General features: G+C 37.7%; 1 protein-coding gene across 1 annotated transcript in view; it reads right to left on the bottom strand.

Annotated features, from left to right (window-relative positions):
* DPP10 (dipeptidyl peptidase like 10) overlaps positions 1 to 22,072 on the bottom strand; it is a 303,866-nt gene that overhangs the window by 41,791 nt on the left and 240,003 nt on the right. The window contains exons 8-10 of the mRNA XM_065671340.1: positions 12,401 to 12,521; positions 7,855 to 8,009; positions 5,084 to 5,181 (exon numbers count right to left, since the gene is read on the bottom strand). Of these exons, the coding sequence (XP_065527412.1) occupies positions 5,084 to 5,181; positions 7,855 to 8,009; positions 12,401 to 12,521 (374 nt within the window). The remainder of the gene's footprint in view (positions 1 to 5,083; positions 5,182 to 7,854; positions 8,010 to 12,400; positions 12,522 to 22,072) is intronic.

Genomic DNA, 22,072 nt, shown 5'->3' with positions numbered 1-22,072 from the left:
ATATCATAGGAAAATTACTCACAATATTAGGAACCTGCTCAAAAAGTCAAACTTTGCAACTTCATACCCTTCACTATAATGAAGAAATCTGCTCTAACTTTGAATCAATGAGCTGATTATGAAAGAAATCTGCTCATAAGAATAGCTGAAAGACATTTAACATTTATGTCAATGGAAAAAGGAACCTTACTTTGGTTGATAGTTTTAATAGATTTGGATTTTGATAATAAATACAACAGGGTTCACCTAAAGAAAGCCAACCTATCATGCTCTACTAGTTTACTGGCAGGTTGTTATCTAAACAATAGAAACTTGGCCCATGCATAATGCTCTAGAATATTTACTATGTTTTAAAATTATTTATATTGTTACGTATTGAAAAGTGTATGAGAATTTACAGATGCTAACAGAAAATGTTATTCTCAGAAATGTGCATGGAAAAAAACCACAAATTGAGGCATGACAGTTGGACTTAGTGATCTTGAAGGTCTTTTCCAACCTAGTTGATTTAATGATTCTAGTTGATTCTATGACCTGCAAGGTAGCCATTGTTTGTTAGTATTTTGGTATACTACACAACTTTATCTATGCATACATTGATGGATGAACTGCAGTTTTCTTCTTTTTACTAAGCCACAGGTATTTGGCTGGAAGGAGATTTTCTAGCTCCCCTCCCCATTAGAGGGGAGTTGGTGGGAAGCATCACAGTCAGGCTAACAAGCTCTGCTCCCCATTTCCTTGCAGCCATAGGACCTTGCCACGAGCACCTTAGTAGCCAACTGATGAACTATTTCCCCTTGAACCAGATTGGTATGGGTGATGCTCTGCCTTTATGGTTGATGACAAAGCTACCTCCTTTAGTCTGTTGGCCACACTCCTCCTAGAGTAGTCCAGCCTAGGTGACAAAAAGAGTGCACTTTTTGTCCCCAATTCAGCCCCAAGCACAGCTGCCTTGGCAGGATGGTTGGGCAGGCTGCTAGGTCCCAGCCCCAGCTGATCAGAAGTTTGTCCTGGCCAAGGTGCAGAACTTGCATTTCTTTCCACTGAACATGGCAGGGAGTAATCAATAAATTCCTTGGCATTGTGTGTGAACGCTTCAATAAAGTATGTGAATATATTTTCATCCTGTAGGCTGAATAGATTACTGTCATTTGCTATAAGGTATGACAATGAATTAATCCTTTACATTAACCTTGTGAGATAGCTATTAGTATTGCCAAGTTACAGAAGAGGGAAGGGGCAGAAGCTTGGAAGAAGAAAGCAGACATAGCATAAGGAAAGGTGAAAGTAAATCCTAGTTTTCTTAATACCAAATTGCACTCCCCTCCCTTCATTTCCAGTTAGAATCAAATAAGCTTTATATTCCAAAGCAAGGCTCAGATAAATCGGCTGCCAGAGGTATAAAACTAAACTTTCTAGATTCAAGAGGTGATCTCAAACTAGAAGTACATACATATACAAATGATTCTGATGATTTGGATAATAAAAAAATTGGTGAGGCTTGCAAGAACATTATCTGAATTTATGCAAACTCAATTTCCTAAGTGCTTCCAGATCCATTACGAAAGATTAGTTAAAATCCAAATATTCATACGACGTCACAAGGGTCTTACTGTGTATTTGTTTCTTTAAAAGCAGACATATATGAAATGAGAATGTGGACATCTAGCATTTTTTCAGACACTTAAATACTATTGGAAAAAGTAAGAAAAAGCGCTAACTTATTTTCTTATAGTGCGTTTTAGAACTACCTGGTCAGCAGCATCTGGGAATAGTGCAGAGCCAATGCAGCCTGCTCACTATGGCAGAGAATGGAGAAAGCAAACAGCGGATGACCCTCACACTGAGACTTTCAAGGGCTGATACATTGTTCTAGAAGAAAAAATCTTTTCATCATGTATGGAACACAGCTCTAATAACTCAACTGCAACTTCTTTCATGTGTTATTTCACTTCTTCTCTGTGTTAGAGATTTCCACTTTGCAAATAAATTATATTTTTTCTGACAGGTCTAAATTCAAGCATGGGGTTTGAAAAATCAGCCTATGGAATTTCTTAATATGGTATTAATACCTTATATCTAAATATCACCAGTTACAAGAAGTCTTCAGGTGTCCTAAGGTACAGCGGTTTGAGCTGACCACTTGTACACCATATTGCTTTTTAAGGTTTGCAGCAGGAAGCATTAGCTTTCCAACTGGAACTTCAGCAGCTAGCAGTGAACGAATGAACACTCATTTTATCTTACATGTATATTTTCTTTCTGTGACTAATGAGAAGAAAATCCTGCAGTACAAAATCATGTTTGCCACTGAAGGAAACAGAATGTAATTGTACACATAGAATAGAAACATCAAGTTTTTGGAAATTATTTCGAAATTAAAATAGTTGCACAGAAAACAACCACATGCTCAAATGAAGACTGTCAACCTTTCTGCGGCATTAACAATAGTAGAAGGCAAATTTTTCCACATATTGAAACTTTCAGGAGTAAATTTATATATGTTATTGCTATCTTTATATTAGAATAACCTGAACAAGACTTGGGAAATACTACCAAGTACTTTTACAGAGTCACTGCTAGAAGTAAATGAAGGCAGAACATGCAATTTACTCAATCTTACAAAAAGTTCCCAGATGCCCTAAAAATCAGAGAAAAGCTGGGGAGAGTGCAGAATCTGAATGCTACTTTCCATGGCTAAAGGTAACAGAAGCCCCCTTCCCTACCTATTTGTGTGGTTTCTCTGTGTAGGAGTTAATCTCTCCCATAACAGCAGCTGGTTATGACTTGCACAATTTGTATTTCTGAATGTTTCTGCCCTGAAGGATCCATATAACTATATCTCATAGTGCCCCAGTCCACTTAATTCTGAAAGACTCCCATGACCTATTTACTAAATGACTTCATAACATACGTATTAGAAAGGTACTGAGAAAAAATTGACCACTAAAAGCAACTACTTTTATTAAAAAAGTTAATACTTGAAAGCAAAAATTCCCAACCACCACAAACTCCACAGATTTCCACTCTGGAAAGGCCTGCTAAAAACTCATTCTTCATACCTGTATATATATTGATATATGGATTGATGACCAGTGTGATGACTGACTGCTGCTGAAATCCAGAGTCAGAATGCAAGATTTACAGTATACTTGGCTCAAAACTATATGATTTTACTAGATTTTGCAGCACAGACATTATAACTTAACAGCTAAAATTAAGATGAAATTAACTTTTTTCCTAGGTACAAATGGTTTCACTCAGTTTTCTGATACGTTACCAATACAGAATTTTAAACGTGACAATTATTTCAATTAAACAGCGACAATGTCTTTATCAAGGACTGAAATATCTGGCAAAGATACCTGTTAAGGCTCACAAAAGAAATTCCAGAAACTGTGCTACTGCTACCCTACAGCTTCAAGATGCAGTATTCATAATTTGGTTTTACTTTTGTTTTCAGTCTGCTGGGGAGGAAGAATGAATCTGAAAAATCTAGATGGAATCAATCTGAAAAATCTAGTGAAACCATAACATCTGAAAAACATTTTCAAGGTTTATTTTTCCTTAGGGATTTACATTTTTCTCCTTTAATGACTTTGTACCTTCTGACATTCAAATGACAATTTTAATTATGTTTAAGAGAGTGAGATGCTAATCATGATGGCAAGGAATCTCTTTCAGATCTTATACTGCTACTTAAATTAATGAAGGGTTAGCAAGCAGGAGAGTTTATTATGGCTTTCAGTAGTGGTCAAGCAACAGAAAGAAAATAGTTCAAAAAAGTGGAACTCATTAAGAATAATTCCTTTCACTAACACAGTCAGTGAGCATTACACTTGACACAAATAATTGCAGGGCAAAATTCACTATTAAATTATTCCTGCACTAAATTAGGGTACCTCAATTTGTGCAGAGAAGAGCAACACCAGCTTGAAATTGGATGCCATGATTGTGAATCAGTGCTCACTGTTAACATCCTGACTGCTTTGGGAACAATGACCATAAAATCTTTTGGGGTTTGTAGGAACTGCAAAACCAAAGGTGGCTTGTTTTTGTTTTTCATCTTTATGCATGCCAATCCTTTTTCACGCCATTCTCCATCTGAAAATGCCCTGAATGAAGTGGCACTTCCCTGGCCCTTAGACTGCAGCTACATCTGCACTGTAGTAACTGTTGTTATTACTACTATTACCTTTATTTTGTAACACTTTAGGACTAGAAGATCATTAGTATATGCACTGAAACTACAATAGGAATTTAATCAAGATCACTGCAATACACAGTGGGAAAGGATGAAAATTTCTTTGCTCTTAAACAAAAGTTTCACGGCACCTCAGGCAAGGACAGGTAATTGGGAGCTTATCCTAAGGTAGTAACTTTAGCAGGAAAGTCACCAGTTGCAGCCAGACCTTATTACTTCAGCTTCCAGGTCAAAGGGACTGTTAAATTAGCTCAGCAGTTCTGAAGCAGTTTCTCCTGAAAAACACAGCACTGTCCTTCTTAGTGTGTGGTGTCTTATGTGATCTGGTGGCATTGCCTCTCACCTGTCACCTCACTGCATCTGTCTGCCATGATGAGAAATTACATTTTCTGTAACCTATGGGATTTGAAAAGTTCAAAACATTTCTCTCTAAATGAGGGAACACCCTGATTATGTGTTCTGTGCATTAGTAAGACACTTCTGTGTTCTGCAATCTAATTACAGAAACTGAAAGAACCAAGCTGGCCCACAGCAAGGGAAGTCTGTGAGTGACTGCAATAACCTCAGAAGCAGAACAGTGTTCAGCCCCTTGACTGTAGCTTACAATTCCTAATTTCATACATTTCAAGTAAATTGGGGCTTCTCAGGACATCAGCTACCAGCAGATCCTAGATCCCTGTGATTTTTAAGAGTAGCATGAATCCAGTAGAGCTGTATTTTATTTTATTATAATCATGTTCAGCCACAGGGACAGAGATCAAGTGCATTCCAGTCAAAGATAAGTGTTGTGCTGATGTAAAAAGGCAATTAGCCTAAAATACAGTCAGATTAAATCAGGTTAAATCAGGTAAAATCAGGTTAAACAATGGAATTATATACCTTGATTTAAAGCTGTCAGGTGGCATCAGTTCCAGTGTATGTGCTGGTCCATACAGATTAACTACAAACAGCTTTACTGTTGGGTTTGTTTGACCTGCCTTTGAAAAAAGAAAAAATAATAGGAACTTTAGAAGCACTGAATCAGTGATGGCTAAATAGATTCACTCATTCAGTATCTTTATAATAATGAGAAGTTACTAAAATTTTAAAATCTTAAAGTTTAAAAATTAATTTCATAGACATATGAATTGCATAAATACAAATATGAAGCATTAATAGAATAATTATCTCACTGCCTTTTACTTTCCATGACCTTCCTGTGCAGAGCAAGTGACCAATGCTAGGAGTGGCTTGGCCTATTTCAGTAAAGTCAGCTGCAAAAAGTCGGTTCCTAAACCAGCAGTTAAATACATCCTCCAGCAAAGTCTTTTCCAGACACTAATGTTCCTTCTTCTAAAAGCTGCACTACCTATATCTGGGATAGCATTCCTCTTCTTCCTTCTCTTCCTTTACCATTTTCTCCTGGTCTTCCTTCCCTCATTTGCTGAGCTAGAAATCTGTATTTTTGGCTCTGTTTAGGACACAGCTGCTTTGGCAGGCCAGCTCTAAGAGAGACAAAATGCTTCTTGTTTCTAAAGGGGAATAAAATGGCAGTTTGATATATATCTACTAGGAAGAGTCTGATAAATCCTGAGGATCTACAGGGAGGGAGGACTTGTCCTTCCTCCTGTAACTTGGTTTGTTACTATGTCATGTTCCTAAGATGAAAAGAAAGAACTGGCCATAGAAAGTAAGGCTCTGCAGGGCTGCAAGGAGATGCTACAAGTCCCACATCCCTGTCTAAAGCATATCACATCTAAGCTGCTTTCTCACATAAGTCACAGGAGTCATCCAATGCTATACATTGTATTTGGGATATAGGGCATGAAAAGCAAGTCTCCCTGTGGGTTTGACTCCTGTTTAATATTGGGAAGGCAAGGTAAAAACCTGCCAGCCTGGGCTGGTCTCCATGCAGGGCTATACTGCCCCAACATACTGTCTCTGCTACAAATATCTGTGGCTACAAATACCTGTAGCTCAATGCAATTCAATACAAGGTCTCTAAAGCTGGGGAAGCACTGGGGTCAGTGGGGTGAACACCAAGCACTCCGTAAGCCTGCAGTGGACGTGGGCAGCTGAAGGTGGTTTTTCTATCTGAGCAGAAAACTCTCACATCCACATCTCTCCTTCAACAGCGAACAGCCTCAACTCCTCTACTACTCAGGGCCTCCTCATGACGATTTAAATAGCACAAATTTTGTGTAATTCTCACATTTGTTCAGTAGTGTTAGAACTCTTTACATCAAAATATTACTTTGTTCTCTATATATTTAACAAAATTTAAACTTCCCTTTTCATATTTTTTAATACAGTGTGCATTAGGCATGTACACAGATACACGTTCCAGTATTCATAATTGCCTGTGGGTTTCCTTTAATTTTTAAATCATAAATATAATTTTCTCCAAAGGTTTCATTCTATGATAACTTTTTTCCATCTCTTTTGCTATACCACAAGCTTCATTACCAATTAATGATGTTTAACAGTAGCTAAATCGGCATTAAATTGAGACATTAAAAAAAGATAATGTTTTTTTCATTAATGAGATTACTGAAGTACTATTATGTATCACTTTTACGCTGAATTGTTAATGAAGTGGAATTACCCATTTCTTTTTTACACAGCTGACTTTTAAAAGTATTCCTTATTTTTTTCTTTGCTCTGTCACTCAAGCCTTTTGCCAAAGCAAGTACATAACCCACCTCTGAAAATATTGTTACTTCATTATTTTAGAGTATTATTTCATAGCAAAATACATTATATCACACATAATATTATTTAATAGTATTTGGTGCAGTCTAACTGTCCACTATCAAAAATAAAGGGTCATCACTAAACAAACAGTACCAGGAATAGGGTAACATCAATACTTTCTAAAGCTCTAAATGAACTTCAGTCGAAATGTCACATACATGGACCTACATATCCGATCAGAAAGGAACTCAGACACTTTGAAATTGCACACAAGGGATAGATAAACGGATAAGCTGGAAGATAATACCAGTGCTGGAGCTCAGCACAAAAGACGACAGCTAGAGAGTCACCTAACCGGGAAATCCCCAGAAAATGAGTAATTTCAAACATTATCCCTGCCTGAGCTGTTCTTTAACTTTCCAACTTGAATCTAAACCTCCTCCTCTAGATCTTCTGAAACTCGGTGACAGTCCTAATATTTCCACCTTCCCCTCCCTCCTCTTCCTGATTATGATGACAACCAGGAAAAGACTTTACTGTGGCTTATCTTACTCAAGGGCAGTCTGTCACATTTATTAATAACAGCATCATTTCCTGAGATCTGGAATTCCGTATCTGGATTACAGTAGTGAAATGGAACATGCTGCATGTATGACTGCAGTGCAGTTGTGACAGTATCTTATTTTTTGTGCAGTCCTTCAAACATATTACCCTTCTCTCAGAAGTGGTGAATTGATTTTACCAAGCTGTATCAATGATGAAATTACTATGAGTTACTTTGTCTGCTGTTCCCTCACCCAGTTTATTTCCAGTAAAAGGTGTTACAGTCGGCAAAAAAGAAAAAAAAAGGTATTACCTGAAAAGCAACATAAATGAAATTAGCCTCTGTTGCTGTCTAGAAAAACTCCTTCCATCTGATTGAATACTATCACTGAACAACGAAGAGGAGGTGGGTACTGCACTCGTATTCATCTTACCTTAGGATACGGATACTGCTTTCCTTTTGGATACAGACCACCAGTAAATTGGGGAATAACCATGTTCGGTACCAATGAGTCATTTATGGTCAGAAATGCCAGTCTTTCACCGTCTGGAGACCACCAGTGGGCAATGTGAGAATGAAGAAGTTCTTCTGCAAAACCAGATTTCCTTAGGGTCTATAAAAATAACTACCACATAGTTTCCATCTCATTCAGTTGGCACTGATTTGTTCCTTCTGTGCCTACTTCAAATGTATCTGTTGTAATTTCATTAATTCCATATTATCCTGGGTTGAATGTTTGGATAACAAGGTGTATTCAAAAGGCAAACTTTAACCATTTTCCTCAAATGAATACTTCCATTGACATCAATGAATCATTTAAATGTGAAATATGATTTTAACTGCCATATGCTTAGTTCTATTACATTCCATTAGATGTCTTTAATTAATTTATAAATTATTTGCACCATTTTAATAGGAAGGTCTTTTTAGGATTTTTTTTTTTTAATATAAATGTTTAGCATACCTTATTTCTCTGAGCTGTGGCACCTGGTAACATGAGGATCCTCACACAGTGATAAATCTTTGTAATCATTCCTGGAGTATAATATTTTGCCTTTTTTGTCTCAGTTTAATACTCAATTTTAATTCTTAGAAAAGTCACTTTTTCAGCAACGTAACTTTTTTGAAAATCCAAATAAAACTTTTTCTTTTTAGTCAAATTTCACTTGATTTCCAAATTAAAATAATCCCCCCAAATGTCATGCAATGTCTTATTATATTTATTGTCATTGTATTTTGTATTCAAAAAAACCAAACTAGAAACAACCATAGAAGGAACACCTAAACTGGAACCCCAGTAAAACAGCTCCAGACCAATTCCAAATTCACCTTGCATAGGTCTTCTGCCTTCCACTTGTGAAAAGACTTGGAATTTTTTCCATTATGTATTTGATATGTTGACTCGTTTGCTGAGTATTTTCTATTTAAATTTGAAGAATCAGGCTGCAGAACTAATTGACAATATATATTAATGGGAAGAAAGGCCTGACTATATATATAATAAAGACCCTACCTATAAAACTACTTAAAGTGTCAATGAAGACGCTCCAAGATGCTAATCAGATTCTAAAAGTTCTGAAGCGTCTTAATAGTTTGTATTATCTCAGATTAGGTGCAATGAAGCTGGGACCTATATTCAAAGTCATATATTCTGGGCCATGCTTCTCTCCCTGGCTGGCTAAGTAAAACCTTTTACACAAGACAACAGCAGAGAATGAATGGTGAACATCGGAGAGCAAAAAAATCGCAGTTCTGTTTGCTTGAAAATATTACTGTTTGCATTCAAACGAGGTTATTCACACAAATAAAACATGATTCCCAAATGCTTTGTAAGGTAAAATGCTAATAACAAATTTATGCAAATGATAAAACTAAATCAATGAGGTCAAAAGAAGAAACAGTTTCCAGTTCAATGGAAAATCTCTTAACTTCATCTGGACAATATTCAGCCTTCTCAGCTTCTCAGCTAACCCTAACCCTAACCCTAACCCTAAAAACACTACTGACAGCAGATGACTGCTCTAAGATAAACAATGGTTAATGGGAAAGAAGAGGTACATTGATTCATGCCTGCAGACATGGACTGTGGTCCTCCAATGTGTAAAGACAGAATTCCCTTTTATCCTTATTTCAATTATGTGTATTGTGGAGAACAGCCCACTGCTTGCCTGCATCCTTGGCAACCCAAAGAGTCCTCCATAAGGCAGGAAATGCAACAGCTCTTTGGGCTCGGGATTAAATAACTTGGAGAGGAAGGCTTTAGGATATGCACTAGGAGAAAAGACTGGAGATATGTATCACCTCCCACACGATTTCTGAAACTTTCTAGTTCCAGAATAGACACCTTTTGCTTTTCCTTCTCAAGACAAGGGTATGTGTATAGCTGTAGAGACAGGAAACAAGAACAAACTGGGGTGGTAACTGATGAGGAGGTGTAAGGTATTTGGACGAATTTACCTGGCTTCCTTTTCAAAAAAAGGAGAAGCAGGTTCATGACCTTTTTGAAAATCAGCCAGGTATGAGACTTATGGATACATGCGTTTACAGTGAAAAAAAATCACCAACAGCATATATGAAGACATCTGTGTTTTGTTGTCAGTTAAAGTTCTGTGAAGCTTTAAAGCCTTTCAGTCCTCAAATATCCATTAACAAAATGTGTCTGTAGGAATGATGGGCACACACAGGGAAGCAGGAGTATACCCTCAGACAAGCACTGTTGTCATTACTGTGCTAGTGGCACTTGTTCTTTTCAAGTTACTCTATTCTCTTTTTCTGATCATTGTGAGATATTTATAGCTTAAAGGAACAATCATTTGTTTTATCAACAGTTTTGTTGATCTTTAAAACAAATAAAGATACAAAAAATCCACATAATACTCTTTCAGATACTGAGATAAATAGGTAAGCTGACATATAAATTAAAAAAGCATTCTGGCATGTTTCAAATAAAAGAGATTAGTTTTGATTCTCTTTAGTTCTTAAATGTAGCTCTCACGAACAGAGGTCCAAATCATACTAACCCTCCCAAATTTCTTCCATTAAAGTATGTTCTAAACTTCTAACTTTATAATTCTTAGATGCACTATTCCATCTCTCCCAAACAGCTCAAATAAAATGCCTAGTAAATACCAGTAATATACCAGTTGCATTAGGTAACCTTTTGTGGTCCCTTCCAGCTTGAATTATCCTATGATATCCCTATGAATCTTTAGAAGACTTTTAAAGAATCTTGTATTACATTTTGTTCTGTGCAGTAGGGCTGTATAATAATCATTATTATAATTCATTATATGCTGTTAACTGCAGCTCTACGCTGCACCCAGCTGTACCCCAGTCTTCTCTTGAAACACAAACTGCCCTCTTCCGAACAGGTGTCCTCAAAACGCTTGCAGAAATGAAGCCAGAATTGCTTTGTTTCATCTGTGACTGTGACTCTTATTAATTTCACTTTATTTTAGCAAAAACTGCATATACGGTATCAACTTCAGTGAGCTATATATGCTTACATTCTTCAATTTGCTTGCAGTCATATGAGATTTGAGGAATACGGAATGAATATAAAAATATTCTATTCCAAAGACATCCTTTGTCCTTAAGTTTTGAAATATGTTGCTACATTAAAGCAGTACAAAACATTATTAGAAACCTTGGAAGTGGGTAACTATCACACACAGGCATTTATATGGCAAAGGGATGTAAACTATCATTCTAATTTCAGAGTTTACTTGATCAGAGATCTTATGAATTCATGATGTGTGCTATCTATTACTAACTAGTGAAATGCCCAAGTGGTATGAATAGACCATTTCCAAGGGCCACACTTAAGTTCCTTACTTTGTGATGTAACACCATTCCTAAAAACCAATCTGCCCTGCAAAACTCTACATATGAGAAGTTACATACTTCAAGTAATGGAATATTTAACACTGAGCTATCTACCTATAAAATTAATGAGTCCCATAGAAAATAACTGAAATGTGTATTAATTTTAAGCTCCTGTACCAAGCTGGGTAATCTACTTCCCCTTCTTTTTTTTTTTTTTTTTCCACTTATTATTATTTTAAAAGCAAAGAGAAACATTCTGTGGTACTACGCTTAAGATAGCTCCTGAAGCCAAACGATATCACAGATTGAGTTGTCCACTCCATTTTGGCACTGCTTGCAAGCAACAGCAAGTTTGCCAAGAGCCTAGGCCAGGCTGATGTAAGCAAAAGTAGCAGCCACTATTTAGGTAACAATATGACACTTTTAGACCTTGTCAAAATACTCAGATTGGATTGAAGCATGTTCTTAAAAGTCAAGCATGATGTTACTGACTGGCTTGAGGGGCTGGAGTTTCTCGTGAGTCATGCTAACACACAGCACACTAACCACCACTGAGGCTGGAGAAAAGAAAGTGATAAAGAAGTGAGGCACCAGGCAGCATCATCTTTGGTCACTTTTTGCTGTGTATCCACCTAAACCCAGTTCTGCTTCTATGCTACAATTCTGTGACTTCTCCTATTAGAATGTTTTAACTGTAAATAGATCAGCACTGCTGTTCAGACAGGAAACAAACTCCTTTCCCTCATCACTTGTGTTGTAAACCCCAAACAGCTTCAAAGGTATGAATGGAGTTATTCTAGACAAGCAAAACACACAGGATGTTTAGTTTTATTTGAAATGCCAGCCCCACTGAAGTTGGTAGTAAATTCCCACATCAAGATTTCACTACTGCAGCATTTTTACATACTACCTAGTGTTCATAATCCATTTGATATATTTGGGTTGAAATTCCTCTTTCTGAGAAAATACTGTTACATGCAAAACAACAGTCAATAGAAAATATGAACACATGCAAAAACAATCTTGCAAGAAAATGAGAAGGCAAAGAAGCAAAAACAACCTTAGACAGCATTTTCTGAAATTAATAGATTTGTGCTGTTTGGTCTGTATAAGAATCATCCGTTTTAATAAACACATATATTTGTCCGGCTTACCTTCGTATAACCAGTCTGCAATTCCATTAAAAATAATTCCTTCTTTTCCTGAAGATGTCAGGCGCAATGAGCTACTCTTTACATCAGGCTGATAGTAGATGTTATTTTCAAAAATATAAATCTGGATGTGGTAACAGGGATGGAGAGAAAAAAGAACATTTTGGCAGATATAAATGAATGTTCAGCAATGAATAATTTCCTCAGGCTCAGAACACTCTACTGAATAATTCAGTATAAGTTTTCACCAACACTGGCTTCGTATTTACTTTTATTATCAATTTGGACAAACCAGAGCAAACTTTTAATACTTATGCCAAGGCAAATTCTTTGAGATTGCATTACCTGTTGAAATGTTTCTATATACTGCAAGAAATATTATTACATTCCTCAGAATCATACAGGAGACAAGTTTTATAACAGTTGGATAGATAAATAAATTTTCCGTTAATTCCGTTCTATCTAATAAAATAATCTATTTTTCTAGCAGTGAAATCAGACACACTTCTGCAAGTACATACAGCACAGTACATACATCATAAATGTAAGTTACAGCTTTGTGGGTGGTGAGGCACTGGAACAGGTTGCCCAAAGATACAGTAAATGTTCCATCCCTGGCAGTGTTCAAGGCCAGATTGAACAGAGCTGCGGGCGACATGGTCTAGGGAGAGGCATCCCTGCCCATGGCAGGGGGCTTGGAAGTAGATGATCTTAAAGTCCTTCCCATCCCTAACGGTTCTATGATTCTAGCATTCTAACTATTCTATGATTTTATATCATGATGTGAGAATATACTGGAAAAGCAAAAATAAACAGCAGACTCCTGTTAACTCTTCTCAGCTTGCTCACTATTTCTGGCTCTGACACACAATCATTTTACCTCAAGTGTGCTATACAAATTCCTTTCATTTTCAAGTCTAGACTCCTTTCCTGTAAATAACAGACTAGACAGACAACCCTCTCCTCCTTCACTGCAACTTCTCAGCCTTGTCTGCTTTTTTTTTCTTGCTTGCTTTGTTGCAAAGGACTCCAGGTTCTCTTATTTCCAGAGACTGAGCTTCAGGCTCTATGACAAAGTCAATAAAAGAAAGATAAAGGCAAAAAAACCCCTAACAAACTATGGGACTGAGGGGCTGGTAAAAAGGGCAGGAGACAAATGCAGTGATGATGAGGAAGGTTTATGACATGGAAATTCTTACATACTCAGCTGTATGTCATAACAGGCTGAATGTCTGCCTTCATCAGCCAGGAGACATTCAAGCACTTCACTGCAGCATAATTTAGGTACATGCTTGTCCCTGACTTCTTCATTGTCCCTATCTTTCCCAGCCCTGGTTAATAAGAAACAAACATTTGAGGTACTAACAAGCCAAAAGCTACAGATGGGTATAAAAAAGGAGAGCCACAGCTACTCACATTTCCTGTAACAGGACTTTGTCGTTTTTGCCCCTACTCCTACATTCCTCATTTTCCTGAGTTGTCAATGCCTTGTATTTCAGCTACAATCATTTCAGAGTTGTAGGTTTTTTCTTTACTTTTTTGTTAACAATGGCCACGTGTGCTTGCACAGTTTAACAATGGAATCAAATTAGTGTCACTATTACGCACCATCTTGATTCACACTAAGAAAATTCAGCTAATAGCACTAGAGAACAACACACAACAGAATTTTTTGTTACATTATTACTCAATGTACACTGATGCATGGAGTCCCTGGGACTGCTAACGTGCAATAAATATATTTCCAACCAAGACTTTTAAAAATCCTAGTCATTTATCATTCTCACACTTCTATGATAAACAAGAGAAAATACTAACCAGAGAGCAATTATTACCACTATTGCTTCTGATCTCTTTGTTTCTAAATTACTGAGATTTCCCAATGAGTCACCAAACTAATGCATTTCTCAATTTTTAACAGTAGACACTTCACAATTTCTGCTCCAGAATTCAATAAAACTGAAATTTCTTTTTCATACCATGAGCAATACAATGATTTTAGCCATAACTGGAAATCAGGGGTGACTTGGAACAAAATTCTTTATGGTCAGAAATTCAAGATTCAGCAGTGAGCTCAAAACCGAAATAAAAATAGTTCATCCAGTCTGAATAACCCAACAAGTACTGACCAGTACTTGCATTTACAGTTTTATCAATAATATTTGATACACTGAGAATTTATGGGAAGCTGATGTATTCTCCAGCATTAACACCAGAAGAAAACAAGGCTTAGAGAATGCTGGACGTATCAAGCTTTTAAAAAATATCAACAAACACTTCTTGTAATATATATTTGCACAGGAAAAATGTGCATTTTTTCCTAAGGTAAAATAAATAAATACAATTAATAAAAAAAAAGGCATGGTTAATTGGTGAATCAAGAAAAAACAATTTAGCCAAGTAACTGCTACTTAAGTGAACTAAAAATATTTCTAACAGACTAATTTACAGGTAAGAACCACTCTATTGCCTGCTGCTTAGCAAGGAGCAACTTCTTACAGATGACAATCTTTTCTTATAAGGCCAGGTTGGATGGAGTCTTGGGTGACATGGTTTAGTTGGAGGTGTCCCCTGCTCATGGCAGGGGTGTTGGAACCGGATTATCTTAAGGTCCTTTCCAACCCTAACTATTCTATGATTCTATGATATAAACCACTGCTTTCAGATTACCAAAAAATCCTCCTTGATCAAATGATTCTATTTTGTTAAGCTTCTTTAATTAAATGAGCTCAAGGTAACTAATTTTTGAAGATCAGAAGTATCACTTTCACTTCCCTCCCAACTTTTCAGGCCATTTGCGTTTTTTTTTTTAACGGTGAAGATACCCTTAATGACTCATCTCTGCAATGTTTGGAAATAGTTTCATTTAAAGCCATCACTGCCAACCAAAGTACAGGATTAAGAAATACTTGTTTTATGACTGAACCATGAAAAGGTCTTTAACTCTGTTATTACTAGTTAGCAGCATTGTTAATTCCATTTGACACATTTCAGATGAGTATCTCTGAAGGAATACTCACTGTTGTGCCACCGATTGCTGGCTTTCTAAGCTTTATTCCCCATTTATTTCACAAAGCAGCTTTGTCGTCATCCTCAAACAGTTCTCAGGCCCCTCTGAACATTCCCACAATCTTCTTAGTCTACTCTGTCACCCAAAGTTTCTCTTTCCTCCTCATCACTCGTGACACATGTTCTTTCAACTTTGGAATCTACCCCAAAGAACAACTTTTTCTTGAACATACAGACTGGGACATTTTAAAGTTCTTGATAAACTTCAAAGCCACCCAGTAGCTGCCTCCCTAGCAAGCCCCAAACACATAAATGTCTCAAACTCATTGCTTGAATAATGTTAATCATTTAAAATTATGTTCCTTTGCAAAATGTTTATGAAATACAACTACTCATGTTCCTCCACATAACTAAACAGCATGTAAATGCACACTGATGATTTAGGGCTGGCACACTGTCAAATATTTCTCTGCATGGCCTGCAGCATTTTGAAAGATCAATATCGCCATGCTTGAGCCTCTAAAAACGTCTTAGAAAGACTCACCATTATGGTTAGTCATTTAATGTAATTTGTAATTTTGAATATTTGTTATATTTCAAGAGGTGCCATTTTCCACATGAAGCCTGCAAACTGCTGCATCTATTGTTAGGAATGGCTTCATACACACTTCCTACAATGATTCTGCCTACCCCCTGCAGTCAGGACTGCATTCCCTCCCATTCCTGATTGTGCCAAAGTGCTCATCTGTAGTTATCTAAGGGAAACAAAGGTGTGGGGGCTAAAATATTTATTTCCACAGCAAAACAGGCAGCAGAGTTTTAATAGGAGTGACAACTATATTGTGAAGCCTGCTAGTAGTGGCCTGCTTTGCTTCACTCTCCTGCAAATCCAGGCATTGACGTAAATTAAGCACAGGTACTTTGTATAGCCACAAAAACCAGCCTCCCATCTGACATCACTGCCATCGCAGTCAAGAAAGATATTTCTAAAAGGCATACTCATTGTAATTTTTTCTTCCAAGTATAACATTTATATGGTACAAGTGTACCTCATATATAACTCTAAAAACACTGAAATTTTAATAGATCACAGTTTGAAATTAATTTTATTCAAAATATTGCTTGGTTTTGTCTAGCGTTTGCACATACAACAGTGATCAGCAACTAAGTTTGTGGGCTTCCCGCCCCTCTGAAATAACTATGACTAGAGGAAGCTTGTGCACAACTATGGTTTTACCATCAAGCAGTGAAATTGGCTTTTTCTCCTGCTTATTCCTTGGCTCCTGTTTGCCTGCTGTGGCCACACCACCACTCCATACTTCACCTGCTGCAAAAAGTGGCATCAAATGTGAAGTGACTGTAGGAGGAAAACTCATACTGGTTTTATTTCCTGTGGATTATCACAAGTCCTCCAATTCAGAGTAGAAATGGAACTATTCCTCAGCTAAACATGCAAAAAATCCTTCACCACGCCCCAGAAGCAAATTCCTTAAATTGTCAAGATCTCCCCTCCCTGAAAAGTTACCTAAGTTCCTTTTCTTTAGGTCATACTTTTTTAGCCTTCTTGCTCAGTTTAAGCACAGCCACCCACTATCTGTAGAAACCTCCTAATAGTTCAACTTTATGCTGCACTAAAATACATTCCCAAGCTTTTCTTTCAAAAACACAAAGACTAGGTGGAAATTTTTATATTTTAGGTGGCAGCTGTGTTGCTGCTTAGCTGCAGTACAGCATACTGTAGTGTAGTGCAAAGTCCTACACCTGGGTTGGAGCAATCCCAGGCACAGCTTCAGGCTGGGCAAAGAAGAGATTCAGAGCAGCCCTGTGGAGAAGGACTTGGGAATGTTGGTTGATGAGAAACTGAACATGAGCCAGCTTCAGTGTGCGCTCGCAGCCCAGAAAGCCAACCATATCTTGGGCTGCATCAAAAGGAGTGTGACCAGCAGGTCGAAGGAGGTGATCCTGCCCCTCTGCTCCTGTGAGACCTCACCTGGAGTATTGTGTGCAGTTCTGGTGTCCTCAACATAAAAAGGACATGGAACTGTTGGAACAAGTGCAGAGGAGGGCCACGAGGATGATCAGGGGACTGGAGCACCTCCTGTATGAAGACAGGCTGAGAAAGTTGGGGCTGTTCAGCCTGGAGAAGAGAAGGCTGCATGGAGACCTCACAGCAGCCTTCCAGTATCTGAAGGGGGCCTACAAGGATGCTGCAGAGGGACTCTTCACTAGGGACTGTAGTGGCAGGACAAGGGGTAACACTCTAAAACTTAAACAGGGGAAGTTTAGATCGGATATAAGGAAGAAGTTCTTTACTGTTAGGGTGGTGAGGTACTGGAATGGGTTGCCCAAGGAAGCTGTGCATGCTTAATCCTTGGCAGTGTTAAAGTCCAAGTTGGACAGAACCTTGGGTGACATGGTTTATTGTGAGGTGTCCCTGCCCATGGCAGTGAGGTTGGAACTTGATGATCTTAAGGTCATTTCCAACCCTAACTATTCTATGATTCTATAATTATATAATACATAGAAGCTGAATTTAGGAGCCACAATTTAGTCTTTAAAACTGAGTAAACAAGAAAGCGTCTGGGAGAGAACTCAGGCTACTACTTTTCCTGCAACTGAGACCCTCAAATACTCTCAAAAACTCTCAAATACTGCAAAGCAGATAGCAAATCACAACACTGGAATAAGAATTATTGAGCAAAACAACAACAAAAGTTATTCTTGGAGCAGAATCTTGCAAATACCTGTGCATAAAATCATGACTCCTGTAAGTAAAACTAAACGTGTCCAAAGGTTCCCAGGGTGGTGACTTCAACATACTTCACTGCTTTTCATATTTTGTTTTGGGCAATGTCACATAAACAAAAAACTTCCCTGGACAGTCTGTCCCTACTCAGGTATTTGGGAGCAAGTAAAAGGTCTTTTATTAGTATACGCTTGTGTCTAATTACTACATCATTACAGAAATGTTGACTGTAGCTACTGAATCTTACAAAACTGTTAAAAGAGGAGTTGCTAACTGGGTACCAGACTGGTATTCTCATGAATACATCAGTGTCTTTGTGCCCAAAATACTTTCACAGCTTTCAGGCATGATGATAAGAAATTGAAAAAGACACAAAATGGAACCAGGCTATGCTATCTTATATTAAAATTATTATTACACTTTTTTTTTTAACCTCTTCTCTTTACCATCTTTTACCACATTTCCCAATTATTTAAAATTATGCTTTAGCTACGACCCTTACTTAATAATTGCAAATGGGGATGAATATAAAAATCTATGGCCTTAAAAGATTTTTGACTTTCTGTTTTCTTAGAGATTTTGCACAGCAAATCACATCAAGCCTTAAACCAACTGAAGAAAATTACACAGCATTTCTTTAATTATTTTTAAAGTATTTTTCTAATTAATGAAATAAATATGCAACAAAATTTAAACTAGTGACAGATTAATTCTTGATAATAATCACATTTATTTCAAAGAACTGTGAAGAATTTGAGGCTCTTCTTGGTTTAATGTTCTACCTACAGTACTAATCCTTTTCCTTTTTCCACATCTGTCAGCCTTTCAACTATTTTTTTCATAAACCTTCTCCTAAATTAATTTATTCCAAAACACTTATTTATTGTTTGCAACTTGTTCCACAATTACATGATTTTATTTCAGGCTGAGGTCTTAAGCCGAGCACCCAGCCTGAGCAGTTAGTTCCAGATGGCAGACAGCTGTGAAAACAGAGACATCTAATCCCGCAGCTGAACGGCAAACCCAGTGCCAATAGCTGGAGAGCCCTCCTGTGTGTCTTTAATAATTTCCAACATTACAGGCAGAGAGAAGCTGTTAAATTACAGAAAAATACTCCACTTTTTCCCTTTAGGTACTCCACTGAAGCCTTCTGCATGGGCATACCCACACTCAATCACTCCTCTGATTGCAGGGTAGACTATCAAGCAACAGGACAAGTTTTTTTCCTCACCAGCTAGGCAGCAGCAGTAGTTTGTCTGGAGCTGTGTGGGGGTCACCATGCGACCACCTACCCCTGCACAGAAGCAGTGACTGTGTCCAAAGCAGGGCTTTGAGCTCTCTATCAAAGCAGGGGGCTCTAGCAGAGGCTGCCAGCAGACAGCCCAGGTAGTTGGGTGAGTCACTATCAGATATTTGCATGTGTTCCAGAAATTCATCCAGACATCAGAGTTCAGACTTGTACTTCTATCTGAAAGCACAGTTCTCTTCAGGTGGAAGAGAAACAGAGATGCCTCCCTTGCTGACAAAACCTATATCCTTTCCTGGAAGCAATTATCAGTCTCACTTGCAGACAAAACCTATCAAAGTGAGAGGGAAATTTCTCTCAAACATGACATTAATGAGGTACACTTAACAATCTGGCATTACTCCTTTCTTTAACTTACTCAAGAACAAACATATTTATATGAATACGATAAGGTAGCTTGCCATGCAATGACTTCTTAAAATAGATTATACAAACACTAACCAAGTAGGTATAATGTATTGCCACTGCTTTCCCCAATACGAGAAGGCACCACCTTGGGTCTAGAAACAACATTACTCACTCACGTCATGCTTTGTGCAAGCTGAAGGTATATGGTTAATATATCCAGTACTTATTTTCCTAACTTAATGAAAAAATCTTTCTGATTTCTCCTCCAGAGTTTGAGCATGGCAGATTTGTTTGATTTCCTGATTGACACCATCAGCACAAACACATTTTGCCATCAATAACACTAGAAATATGTAATGCCAAATGCAGCCACAATTTACCCTTATGCAAGGTTTAACAGCTCTTGAAATTAACTTTTCAAAATAAAAACTTAATACCCCGTCCTTCCAGTACCTAAAGGGGGGCTTTAAGCAACCTGGTGCAGTGGCATGTGTCCCTGCCCACAGCAGGTGGGCTGGAACTAGATGATCTTTAAGGTTCCTTCCAACTCAAACCATTGTGTGATTCATCTGATCCTATGAATCCAGCATTTTGTCTTGAAGGAAAGAAATGGTAGAGTGTAACTAATGGGATGATTTGTTATTACAGGGATTCATCAGGACAAAGAACTATTTCAAGGAAGGTGCTAGCCAAATTCTGAAGCTACTGAGCAGGTATAGCTGGAAAGGAAAGAAGGCATCTACATCTATGTGCCTTTGGTTAAAAAAATATAAATATCTGTACAACAAGCACTGGTCTCTTCCTGTACAGGTAAGTGTCCTATGTCTGAACTGAGGAAAACATAAGATTCTTCCACAGATTCCCTGACCAACAATCATATTAATAACTATTCCAACTTGGAATAACTTCAGCACTCCCACATAATACTCCAGGGAACACAACAGTCTTCCTTAACTTTCACATAGACAATATGAACTATGATGAGACTAAGCAATTTCTGATTATGCCCAGGAGACCTTCAGGCATTCAGGAAATGCTTCTGCTGCAGAAACCTGGCAGTTGCTAATGACAGTGCTAAAGATATCAACCTAAAGCATCTTCAGGCAGCCCACTTCTGGCTATATTACTGTGTGACCTTGACAAGGACATACAGTTCATTGCTCTTTGGACTAGCATAGGTGCCTTCAGAACCCAACATTCTACTTAACAGACCACTCAACCACACTTTTTGCGCTATGCAGAGGGGTTAAATATTTTCACTCATGCAGAAATAAGTGTCGTCTTGTGCCTCACACAGACGGTCTGGCTAACCTGCTAACTCCACCATCATCATGGCTGAAAGCTACATCTTAGCATAAGAGCTATCAGACTTCTTCACTTCCTAAGCATATGGCAAAATTCCATCCCTTCTTCTTGTGAGACTGCCAGCTAATTAGCTGCATAATTAATTCTTCAAAAGCTTCAAGATGTTTTTCCATCTGGGCTTGCCTCTTACCATTTGTTCTGTCTCCTGCCTTGCCATACATTAACCAGGGCCAAATTCAACTGCCCTTAGTTAGATCAGTCACTAAAATTTCCAGATGAAACATGTTTTCTCGCTAACAACTATTAATACAAATAATATCAGCTATTTATTAGACAGAACAAAGTCAAATAAAGAATGTTGTCTTAGTGGCTCAGCAGATGCTGTACTTTGGTCTTCAGAGATCAAACCATGACTTCTCCAGTTTCAGGTGCAATACTAAGTTGGCACCGCACTATTTTGCAGTTTAATGTCATATTGGGAAGACAAAGAAGACCCCATGACAAATGCAGCAGCTGCATTTCTCCCATGTTGGGGTATGTGGTGGAACAAACACACAGCAGTGGGGGAATCATAGAAGCACAAAATCACTTAGGTTGGAGGAGACCCTTAAGATCATTGAGTCCAACTGTTAACCCAACACTGCAAAGTCCACCACTAAACCATGTCCCTAAGAATGAAAATAACTTGTTATGCTACCTTGACAACAGCTAAAGGAGTGCAATATGTAAGTACCGTTTTAATAGCTTTCATATAGCCAGTTTAACCAGCAGTTAACTAGCATTTAGAACCCAGAGTTGGAAGAATAGTGGCACAGAGCCCTCACACTTAAATGTTACAAGGCAAAATTAGCCTGAAATTAAAAAGATTGATCAAAACTTGATTGACAATTCTTATATTGCATGATAATACATATGCATACATATATACTTTATATACCTGAAGAGTCAATATTCTTTGTTT

Source organism: Lathamus discolor, chromosome 3 (assembly GCF_037157495.1).
Source record: "Lathamus discolor isolate bLatDis1 chromosome 3, bLatDis1.hap1, whole genome shotgun sequence".
Taxonomy (NCBI): Eukaryota; Metazoa; Chordata; class Aves; order Psittaciformes; family Psittacidae; genus Lathamus; species Lathamus discolor.
Note: the sequence above shows the minus strand (reverse complement) of the source record. Positions and strands in the feature narration are given on the sequence as shown.